The sequence below is a fragment of the Oncorhynchus clarkii genome, chromosome 10, assembly GCF_045791955.1.
Source record: "Oncorhynchus clarkii lewisi isolate Uvic-CL-2024 chromosome 10, UVic_Ocla_1.0, whole genome shotgun sequence".
Taxonomy (NCBI): Eukaryota; Metazoa; Chordata; class Actinopteri; order Salmoniformes; family Salmonidae; genus Oncorhynchus; species Oncorhynchus clarkii.
In genome coordinates, this window is record NC_092156.1 from 79,076,001 (window position 1) to 79,089,250 (window position 13,250).

Consider the following 13,250-nt stretch of genomic DNA (forward strand, 5'->3'; position numbering starts at 1 on the left):
AGAGAGAGAGTAGTAGAGAGAGAGAGTAGTAGAGAGAGAGAGTAGTAGAGAGAGAGAGTAGTAGAGAGAGAGAGAGTAGTAGAGAGAGAGAGTAGTAGAGAGAGAGAGAGTAGAGAGAGAGAGTAGTAGAGAGAGAGAGAGTAGAGAGAGAGAGAGTAGAGAGAGTAGTAGAGAGAGAGTAGTAGAGAGAGAGTAGTAGAGAGAGAGAGAGTAGTAGAGAGAGAGTAGTAGAGAGAGAGAGAGTAGAGAGAGAGTAGTAGAGAGAGAGTAGGGAGAGAGAGAGAGAGTAGAGAGAGAGAGTAGTAGAGAGAGAGAGTAGAGAGAGAGAGTAGTAGAGAGAGAGAGAGAGAGAGAGTAGTAGAGAGAGAGTAGAGAGAGAGAGTAGTAGAGAGAGAGAGTAGGGAGAGAGAGAGAGAGTAATAGAGAGAGAGTAGTAGAGAGAGAGAGAGTAGAGAGAGAGAGTAGTAGAGAGAGAGAGTAATAGAGAGAGAGTAGTAGAGAGAGAGAGAGAGAGAGAGAGAGAGAGAGAGAGAGAGAGTAGTAGAGAGAGAGAGTAGAGAGAGAGAGTAGTAGAGAGAGAGAGTAGTAGAGAGAGAGAGAGTAGAGAGGGAGAGTAGTAGAGAGAGAGAGTAGTAGAGAGAGAGAGTAGTAGAGAGAGAGAGAGTAGAGAGGGAGAGTAGTAGAGAGAGAGAGTAGTAGAGAGAGAGAGAGTAGAGAGGGAGAGTAGTAGAGAGAGAGAGTAGTAGAGAGAGAGAGTAGAGAGAGAGAGTAGTAGAGAGAGAGAGTAGTAGAGAGGGAGAGTAGTAGAGAGAGAGAGTAGTAGAGAGAGAGAGTAGTAGAGAGAGAGAGAGTAGAGAGGGAGAGTAGTAGAGAGAGAGAGTAGTAGAGAGAGAGAGAGTAGTAGAGAGGGAGAGTAGTAGAGAGAGAGAGAGTAGAGAGAGAGAGAGAGTAGAGAGGGAGAGTAGTAGAGAGAGAGAGTAGTAGAGAGAGAGAGAGTAGTAGAGAGAGAGAGAGTAGATAGAGAGAGTAGTAGAGAGAGAGAGTAGAGAGAGAGAGTAGTAGAGAGAGAGAGAGAGTAGTAGAGAGTGTAAAGCTCAGTCAGTGCACCTTGTTTGGTGTCAAATGTTTCTTCCTCGTTAGATACTGAACCCTGCAACCACAAACACACACACACACACACACACACACACACACACACACACACACACACACACACACACACACACACACTCCTCTGACCTATAGTAACCTCAGTGTTCCTTGATGAACAGATTTCTCTCCTCTTTCCCTGAATAATGTCCAGATTCCTCTTTTCCAGGAACAACAGAGCTCTGCCTCTTCCTCCTGATGCATCCTTCCATCTCTAGCAGCTTCCCCAGCAACAAGACGTATGGAGAGGTCCAGTTCTTCAACACCAACAACTACCACCAGGGAATAGACTGGTAATCTATGTTACTATATATCTATGAAACAACTACCACCAGGGAATAGACTGGTCATCTATGTTACTATATATCTATGAAACAACTACCACCAGGGAATAGACTGGTCATCTATGTTATTATATATCTAGGACACAACTACCACCAGGGAAGAGACTGGTAATCTATGTTATTACATATCTATGATACAACTACCACCAGGGAATAGACTGGTAATCTATGTTATTACATATCTATGATACAACTACCACGAGGGAATAGACTGGTAATCTATGTTACTATATATCTATGATACAACTACCACCAGGGAATAGACTGGTAATCTATGTTACTATATATCTATGATGCAACTACCACCATGGAATAGACTGGTAATCTATGTTGTTTTATATCTATGATACAACTACCACCAGGGAAAAGACTGGTAATCTATGTTACTATATATCTATGATGCAACTACCACCAGGGAATAGACTGGTAATCTATGTTACTATATATCTATGATACAACTACCACCAGGGAATAGACTGGCAATCTACGTTACTATATATCTATGATGCAACTACCACCAGGGAATAGACTGGTAATCTATGTTACTATATATCTATGATACAACTACCACCAGGGAATAGACTGGTAATCTACGTTACTATATATCTATGATGCAACTACCACCAGGGAATAGACTGGTAATCTATGTTATTAAATATCTATGATACAACTACCACCAGGGAAGAGACTGGTAATCTATGTTACTATATATCTATGATACAACTACCACCAGGGAATAGACTGGTAATCTATGATATTATATATATATTATACAACTACCACCAGGGAATAGACTGGTAATCTATGTTACTATATATCTATGATACAACTACCACCAGGGAATAGACTGGTAAACTACATTACTATATATCTATGATACAACTACCACCAGGGAATAGACTGGTAATCTATGTTATTATATATCTATGATACAACTACCACCAGGGAATAGACTGGTAATCTATGTTATTATATATCTATGATACAACTACCACCAGGGAAGAGACTGTTAATCTATGATATTATATATCTAGGATACAACTACCACCAGGGAATAGACTGGTAATCTATGATATTATATATATATTATACAACTACCACCAGGGAATAGACTGGTAATCTATGATATTATATATCTAGGACACAACTACCACCAGGGAATAGACTGGTAATCTATGTTGTTATATATCTATGATACAACTACCACCAGGGAATAGACTGGTAATCTATGATATTATATATCTAGGACACAACTACCACCAGGGAATAGACTGGTAATCTATGTTGTTATATATCTATGATACAACTACCACCAGGGAATAGACTGGTAATCTATGTTATTATATATCTATGATACATCTACCACCAGGGAATAGACTGGTAATCTATGATATTATATATATATTATACAACTACCACCAGGGAATAGACTGGTAATCTATGATATTATATATCTAGGACACAACTACCACCAGGGAATAGACTGGTAATCTATGTTGTTATATATCTATGATACAACTACCACCAGGGAATAGACTGGTAATCTACATTACTATATATCTATAATACAACTACCACCAGGGAATAGACTGGTCATCTATGTTATTATATATCTAGGACACAACTACCACCAGGGAAGAGACTGGTAATCTATGTTATTATATATCTATGATACAACTACCACCAGGGAAGAGACTGGTAATCTATGGTATTACATATCTATGATACAACTACCACCAGGGAATAGACTGGTAATCTATGTTATTACATATCTATGATACAACTACCACGAGGGAATAGACTGGTAATCTATGTTACTATATATCTATGATACAACTACCACCAGGGAATAGACTGGTAATCTATGTTACTATATATCTATGATGCAACTACCACCAGGGAATAGACTGGTAATCTATGTTGTTTTATATCTATGATACAACTACCACCAGGGAATAGACTGGTAATCTATGTTACTATATATCTATGATGCAACTACCACCAGGGAATAGACTGGTAATCTATGTTACTATATATCTATGATACAACTACCACCAGGGAATAGACTGGCAATCTACGTTACTATATATCTATGATGCAACTACCACCAGGGAATAGACTGGTAATCTATGTTACTATATATCTATGATACAACTACCACCAGGGAATAGACTGGTAATCTACGTTACTATATATCTATGATGCAACTACAACCAGGGAATAGACTGGTAATCTATGTTATTAAATATCTATGATACAACTACCACCAGGGAAGAGACTGGTAATCTATGTTACTATATATCTATGATACAACTACCACCAGGGAATAGACTGGTAATCTATGATATTATATATATATTATACAACTACCACCAGGGAATAGACTGGTAATCTATGTTACTATATATCTATGATACAACTACCACCAGGGAATAGACTGGTAAACTACATTACTATATATCTATGATACAACTACCACCAGGGAATAGACTGGTAATCTATGTTATTATATATCTATGATACAACTACCACCAGGGAATAGACTGGTAATCTATGTTATTATATATCTATGATACAACTACCACCAGGGAAGAGACTGTTAATCTATGATATTATATATCTAGGATACAACTACCACCAGGGAATAGACTGGTAATCTATGATATTATATAAATATATTATACAACTACCACCAGGGAATAGACTGGTAATCTATGATATTATATATCTAGGACACAACTACCACCAGGGAATAGACTGGTAATCTATGTTGTTATATATCTATGATACAACTACCACCAGGGAATAGACTGGTAATCTATGATATTATATATCTAGGACACAACTACCACCAGGGAATAGACTGGTAATCTATGTTGTTATATATCTATGATACAACTACCACCAGGGAATAGACTGGTAATCTACATTACTATATATCTATAATACAACTACCACCAGGGAATAGACTGGTAATCTATGTTATTATATATCTATGATACATCTACCACCAGGGAATAGACTGGTAATCTATGATATTATATATATATTATACAACTACCACCAGGGAATAGACTGGTAATCTATGATATTATATATCTAGGACACAACTACCACCAGGGAATAGACTGGTAATCTATGTTGTTATATATCTATGATACAACTACCACCAGGGAATAGACTGGTAATCTACATTACTATATATCTATAATACAACTACCACCAGGGAATAGACTGGTCATCTATGTTATTATATATCTAGGACACAACTACCACCAGGGAAGAGACTGGTAATCTATGTTATTATATATCTATGATACAACTACCACCAGGGAAGAGACTGGTAATCTATGTTATTACATATCTATGATACAACTACCACCAGGGAATAGACTGGTAATCTATGTTATTACATATCTATGATACAACTACCACGAGGGAATAGACTGGTAATCTATGTTACTATATATCTATGATACAACTACCACCAGGGAATAGACTGGTAATCTATGTTACTATATATCTATGATGCAACTACCACCAGGGAATAGACTGGTAATCTATTTTGTTTTATATCTATGATACAACTACCACCAGGGAATAGACTGGTAATCTATGTTACTATATATCTATGATGCAACTACCACCAGGGAATAGACTGGTAATCTATGTTACTATATATCTATGATACAACTACCACCAGGGAATAGACTGGCAATCTACGTTACTACATATCTATGATGCAACTACCACCAGGGAATAGACTGGTAATCTATGTTACTATATATCTATGATACAACTACCACCAGGGAATAGACTGGTAATCTACGTTACTATATATCTATGATGCAACTACAACCAGGGAATAGACTGGTAATCTATGTTATTAAATATCTATGATACAACTACCACCAGGGAAGAGACTGGTAATCTATGTTACTATATATCTATGATACAACTACCACCAGGGAATAGACTGGTAATCTATGATATTATATATATATTATACAACTACCACCAGGGAATAGACTGGTAATCTATGTTACTATATATCTATGATACAACTACCACCAGGGAATAGACTGGTAAACTACATTACTATATATCTATGATACAACTACCACCAGGGAATAGACTGGTAATCTATGTTATTATATATCTATGATACAACTACCACCAGGGAATAGACTGGTAATCTATGTTATTATATATCTATGATACAACTACCACCAGGGAAGAGACTGTTAATCTATGATATTATACATCTAGGATACAACTACCACCAGGGAATAGACTGGTAATCTATGATATTATATATATATTATACAACTACCACCAGGGAATAGACTGGTAATCTATGATATTATATATCTAGGACACAACTACCACCAGGGAATAGACTGGTAATCTATGTTGTTATATATCTATGACACAACTACCACCAGGGAATAGACTGGTAATCTATGTTGTTATATATCTATGATACAACTACCACCAGGGAATAGACTGGTAATCTACATTACTATATATCTATAATACAACTACCACCAGGGAATAGACTGGTAATCTATGTTGTTATATATCTATGATACAACTACCACCAGGGAATAGACTGGTAATCTATGATATTATATATCTAGGACACAACTACCACCAGGGAATAGACTGGTAATCTATGTTGTTATATATCTATGATACAACTACCACCAGGGAATAGACTGGTAATCTACATTACTATATATCTATAATACAACTACCACCAGGGAATAGACTGGTAATCTATGTTATTATATATCTATGATACATCTACCACCAGGGAATAGACTGGTAATCTATGATATTATATATATATTATACAACTACCACCAGGGAATAGACTGGTAATCTATGATATTATATATCTAGGACACAACTACCACCAGGGAATAGACTGGTAATCTATGTTGTTATATATCTATGATACAACTACCACCAGGGAATAGACTGGTAATCTACATTACTATATATCTATAATACAACTACCACCAGGGAATAGACTGGTCATCTATGTTATTATATATCTAGGACACAACTACCACCAGGGAAGAGACTGGTAATCTATGTTATTATATATCTATGATACAACTACCACCAGGGAAGAGACTGGTAATCTATGTTATTACATATCTATGATACAACTACCACCAGGGAATAGACTGGTAATCTATGTTATTACATATCTATGATACAACTACCACGAGGGAATAGACTGGTAATCTATGTTACTATATATCTATGATACAACTACCACCAGGGAATAGACTGGTAATCTATGTTACTATATATCTATGATGCAACTACCACCAGGGAATAGACTGGTAATCTATTTTGTTTTATATCTATGATACAACTACCACCAGGGAATAGACTGGTAATCTATGTTACTATATATCTATGATGCAACTACCACCAGGGAATAGACTGGTAATCTATGTTACTATATATCTATGATACAACTACCACCAGGGAATAGACTGGCAATCTACGTTACTACATATCTATGATGCAACTACCACCAGGGAATAGACTGGTAATCTATGTTACTATATATCTATGATACAACTACCACCAGGGAATAGACTGGTAATCTACGTTACTATATATCTATGATGCAACTACAACCAGGGAATAGACTGGTAATCTATGTTATTAAATATCTATGATACAACTACCACCAGGGAAGAGACTGGTAATCTATGTTACTATATATCTATGATACAACTACCACCAGGGAATAGACTGGTAATCTATGATATTATATATATATTATACAACTACCACCAGGGAATAGACTGGTAATCTATGTTACTATATATCTATGATACAACTACCACCAGGGAATAGACTGGTAAACTACATTACTATATATCTATGATACAACTACCACCAGGGAATAGACTGGTAATCTATGTTATTATATATCTATGATACAACTACCACCAGGGAATAGACTGGTAATCTATGTTATTATATATCTATGATACAACTACCACCAGGGAAGAGACTGTTAATCTATGATATTATACATCTAGGATACAACTACCACCAGGGAATAGACTGGTAATCTATGATATTATATATATATTATACAACTACCACCAGGGAATAGACTGGTAATCTATGATATTATATATCTAGGACACAACTACCACCAGGGAATAGACTGGTAATCTATGTTGTTATATATCTATGACACAACTACCACCAGGGAATAGACTGGTAATCTATGTTGTTATATATCTATGATACAACTACCACCAGGGAATAGACTGGTAATCTACATTACTATATATCTATAATACAACTACCACCAGGGAATAGACTGGTAATCTATGTTATTATATATCTATGATACATCTACCACCAGGGAATAGACTGGTAATCTATGATATTATATATATATTATACAACTACCACCAGGGAATAGACTGGTAATCTATGATATTATATATCTAGGACACAACTACCACCAGGGAATAGACTGGTAATCTATGTTGTTATATATCTATGATACAACTACCACCAGGGAATAGACTGGTAATCTACATTACTATATATCTATAATACAACTACCACCAGGGAATAGACTGGTAATCTATGTTATTATATATCTATGATACATCTACCACCAGGGAATAGACTGGTAAACTACATTACTATATATCTATGATACATCTACCACCAGGGAATAGACTGGTAATCTATGATATTATATATCTATGATACATCTACCACCAGGGAATAGACTGGTAATCTATGATATTATATATCTAGGATACAACTACCACCAGGGAATAGACTGGTAATCTACCTTACTATATATCTATTATTATACTTCCTGTCTAGGTATATGGAGTTGTTCCCGCTCCCATCTAACGTCACCAGTGACTTCCTGTTTGAGAAGAGCTCCGCCTACTTCCCCTCTGAAGATGCTCCTCGCCGTGCCGCCGCCCTGCTGCCTAAAGCCAAGATACTGACGGTGCTGATCAACCCCTCAGACAGGGCTTATAGCTGGTACCAGGTACACACACACACACACACACACACACACACACACACAGACACACACACACACACGATGCCAAGATACTGACCGTGCTGATCAACCCCTCAGACAGGGCTTACAGCTGGTACCAGGTAAACACACGCACACACACACACACACACACACACACACACACAATGCCAAGATACTGACCGTGCTGATCAACCCCTCAGACAGGGCTTATAGCTGGTACCAGGTACACACACACACACACACACACACACACACACACACACACAACGACCGTAACACACACTCCTATTCAACTCAAACACAACAGGATGCAGAATTTGAGTTTTGAGTTTGACAGGAAGTGTGTTATTAAATCTGGCAGGTCAATTCCATTTTATTATTATTCAATTATTTATTTACTATTTAACGAGGCAAGTTAAGAACAAATTATTATTTACAATGATGGCCTACATCGCGTTTCTCTGGAAACAGTGTTGATATGGTCTTTTAATAACCTCAGTGTTGATATGGTCTTTTAATAACCTCAGTGTTGATATGGTCTTTTAATAACCTCAGTGTTGATGTGGTCTTTAAATAACCTCAGTGTTGATATGGTCTTTTAATAACCTCAGTGTTGATATGGTCTTTTAATAACCTCAGTGTTGATATGGTCTTTTAATAACCTCAGTGTTGATATGGTCTTTTAATAACCTTCGTGTTGATATGGTCTTTTAATAACCTCAGTGTTGATATGGTCTTTTAATAACCTCAGTGTTGATATGGTCTTTAAATAACCTCAGTGTTGATATGGTCTTTTAATAACCTCAGTGTTGATATGGTCTTTTAATAACCTCAGTGTTGATATGGTCTTTTAATAACCTCAGTGTTGATATGGTCTTTAAATAACCTCAGTGTTGATATGGTCTTTTAATAACCTCAGTGTTGATATGGTCTTTTAATAACCTTAGTGTTGATATGGTCTTTTAATAACCTCAGTGTTGATATGGTCTGTTGATAACCTCAGTGTTGAAATGGTCTTTTAATAACCTCAGTGTTGATATGGTCTTTAAATAACCTCAGTGTTGATATGGTCTTTAAATAACCTCAGTGTTGAAATGGTATTTAAATAACCTCAGTGTTGATATGGTCTTTAAATAACCTCAGTGTTGAAATGGTCTTTAAATAACCTCAGTGTTGAAATGGTCTTTAAATAACCTCAGTGTTGATATGGTCTTTAAATAACCTCAGTGTTGATATGGTCTTTAAATAACCTCAGTGTTGATATGGTCTTTTAATAACCTCAGTGTTGATATGGTCTTTTAATAACCTCAGTGTTGATATGGTCTTTTAATAACCTCAGTGTTTAGAACAGACCGTTATTTATCCAACAACCATGTCATTTGATTCGCTTCTTTTTCAACATCTTCCGGGTCAACTTGAGGTTTCACTAATGCATTCTGGGAAATGTAGTATTCCCCCCCCCCCCATATTGAACAACATGTGTCAGTGTCAATTGTTTCATCAATACTTGATGTGCGTGTATATAATGACATGTTTGATGTTTTATAATCACAATATACACTGAGTGGACAAAACATTAGGAACACCTGTTCTCTCCACGACCCAGACTGACCAGGTGAATCATTAGGAACACCTGCTCTCTCCATGACACAGACTGACCAGGTGAATCATTAGGAACACCTGCTCTCACCATGACCCAGACTGACCAGGTGAATCATTAGGAACACCTGCTCTCACCATGACCCAGACTGACCAGGTGAATCATTAGGAACACCTGCTCTCACCATGACCCAGACTGACCAGGTGAATCATTAGGAACACCTGCTCTCATCATGACCCAGACTGACCAGGTGAATCATTAGGAACACTTGCTCTCTCCATGACCCAGACTGACCAGATGAATCATTAGGAACACCTGCTCTCACCATGACCCAGACTGACCAGGTGAATCATTAGGAACACCTGCTCTCTCCATGACACAGACTGACCAGGTGAATCATTAGGAACACCTGCTCTCTCCATGACCCAGACTGACCAGGTGAATCATTAGGAACACCATGACACAGACTGACCAGGTGAATCATTAGGAACACCATGATACAGACTGACCAGGTGCATCATTAGGAACACCATGACCCAGACTGACCAGGTGAATCATTAGGAACACCATGACACAGACTGACCAGGTGAATCATTAGGAACACCTGCTCTCTCCATGACCCAGACTGACCAGGTGAATCATTAGGAACACCTGCTCTCACCATGACCCAGACTGACCAGGTGAATCATTAGGAACACCTGTTCTCTCCATGACCCAGACTGACCAGGTGAATCATTAGGAACACCATGACCCAGACTGACCAGGTGAATCATTAGGAACACCTGCTCTCTCCATGACACAGACTGACCAGGTGAATCCAGGTGAAAGATATGATCCCTTATTGATGTCACCTGTTAAATCCACTTCAATCAGTGTAGATGAAGGGGAGGATGACAGGTTAAAGAAGGATTTTTAAGTCTTAAGACAATTGAGACAGTGATTGTGTATGTGCGCCATTCAGAGGGTGAATGGGCAAGACAACAGGTTGAAGTGCCTTTGAACGGGGTGTGGCAGTAGGTACCAGGGGGTTTGTGTCAAGAACTGCAACGCTGCTGGGTTTTTCACGCGCAACAGTTTACCAAGCATGTCAAGAATGGTCCCACCACCCAAAAGACAAACTGTGGGAAGCATTGTAGTCAACATGGGTCAGTATCCATGGGGAACGCTTTCAACACTTTCAACACCTTGTAGAGTCCCCGACGAATCGAGGCTCCTCTGAGGGCAAACGGGGGCTCAACTCAATAGCAGAAAGGTGTTCTTAATGTTTTGTTCGCTCATTGTTTATCAAATTCAGTATCCTGTTTACTACTTCAATTCAAATTCAAGGTGTGTGTGTGGGTGTGTGTGTGTGTGTGTGTGTGTGTGTGTGTGTGTGTGTGTGTGTGTGTGTGTGTGTGTGTGTGTGTGTGTGTGTGTGTGTGTGTGTGTGTGTGTGTGTGTGTTCTAACGCGGTGTATTTCAGCACCAGAAGGCTCTTGAGGAACGCACCGGGTCGATGCTCTCCTTCTATGATGTCATCAGCGCTCAACGCGGGGCGCCGTCCAACATCCGATCACTACAGAACCTCTGTCTCACCCCGGGACTCTACAATACACACCTAGAGCGATGGCTAACACACTACCCTGTTGACCAGGTATACACCCCAGGACTGTACAATACACACCTAGAGAGATGGCTAACACACCTGGACTCTACAATACACCTAGAGAGATGGTTAACATCCCAGGACTCTACTATAGACACCTGGAGAGATGGTTAACACCCCAGGACTCTACTATAGACACCTAGAGAGATGGCTAACACACCAGGACTCTACTATACACACCTAGAGAGATGGCTAACACCCCAGGACTCTACTATACACACCTAGAGAGATGGCTAACACACTACCCTGTTGACCAGGTACACACCCCAGGACTGTACAATACACACCTAGAGAGATGGTTAACACCCCAGGACTCTACTATAGACACCTAGAGAGATGGTTAACACACCAGGACTCTACTATACACACCTAGAGAGATGGTTAACACACCTGGACTCTACTATAGACACCTAGAGAGATGGTTAACACACTACCCTGTTGACCAGGTACACACCCCAGGACTCTACTATAGACACCTAGAGAGATGGTTAACACACCAGGACTCTACTATACACACCTAGAGAGATGGTTAACACACCTGGACTCTACAATACACCTAGAGAGATGGTTAACATCCCAGGACTCTACTATAGACACCTAGAGAGATGGCTAACACCCCAGGACTCTACTATAGACACCTAGAGATATGGTTAACATCCCAGGACTCTACTATAGACACCTAGAGAGATGGTTAACACCCCAGGACTCTACTATAGACACATAGAGAGATGGTTAACATCCCAGGACTCTACTATAGACACCTAGAGAGATGGCTAACACCCCAGGACTCTACTATACACACCTAGAGAGATGGCTAACACACCAGGACTCTACTATAGACACCTAGAGAGATGGTTAACACACCAGGACTCTACTATACACACCTAGAGAGATGGTTAACACACCTGGACTCTACTATAGACACCTAGGGAGATGGTTAACACACTACCCTGTTGACCAGGTACACACCCCAGGACTCTACTATAGACACCTAGAGAGATGGTTAACACACCAGGACTCTACTATACACACCTAGAGAGATGGTTAACACACCTGGACTCTACTATAGACACCTAGAGAGATGGCTAACACACTACCCTGTTGACCAGGTACACACCCCAGGACTGTACAATACACACCTAGAGAGATGGTTAACACACCTGGATTAACTTCTTGTTCTCAGATTTCAAAAAGGCTTTACGGCGAAAGTATCCCATGTGATTATCTGAGAACAGCACCCAGCAGACAAATCATTACAAACAGTAACCAGCCAAGTAGAAGAGTTACACAAGTCGGAAATAGAGATAAAATGAATCCCTTACCTTTGATGATCTCCATATGGTTGCACTCACAAGACTCCCATTTACTCAATAAATGTTAGTTTTGTTCGATAAAGTCTTTATATCCTCCGTTTTGTTTGTGCGTTTAGTTCAATCATCCACAGGCTCAAAACAG

At 38.8% G+C, this 13,250-nt stretch overlaps 1 protein-coding gene across 1 annotated transcript in view; it reads left to right on the forward strand.

Annotated features, from left to right (window-relative positions):
• The window catches only part of LOC139419172 (bifunctional heparan sulfate N-deacetylase/N-sulfotransferase 4-like), a 77,343-nt gene that overhangs the window by 60,221 nt on the left and 3,872 nt on the right, over window positions 1-13,250 (forward strand). Inside the window, exons 11-13 of the mRNA XM_071169164.1 lie at window positions 1,319-1,442; window positions 8,379-8,553; window positions 11,613-11,783. Of these exons, the coding sequence (XP_071025265.1) occupies window positions 1,319-1,442; window positions 8,379-8,553; window positions 11,613-11,783 (470 nt within the window). The remainder of the gene's footprint in view (window positions 1-1,318; window positions 1,443-8,378; window positions 8,554-11,612; window positions 11,784-13,250) is intronic.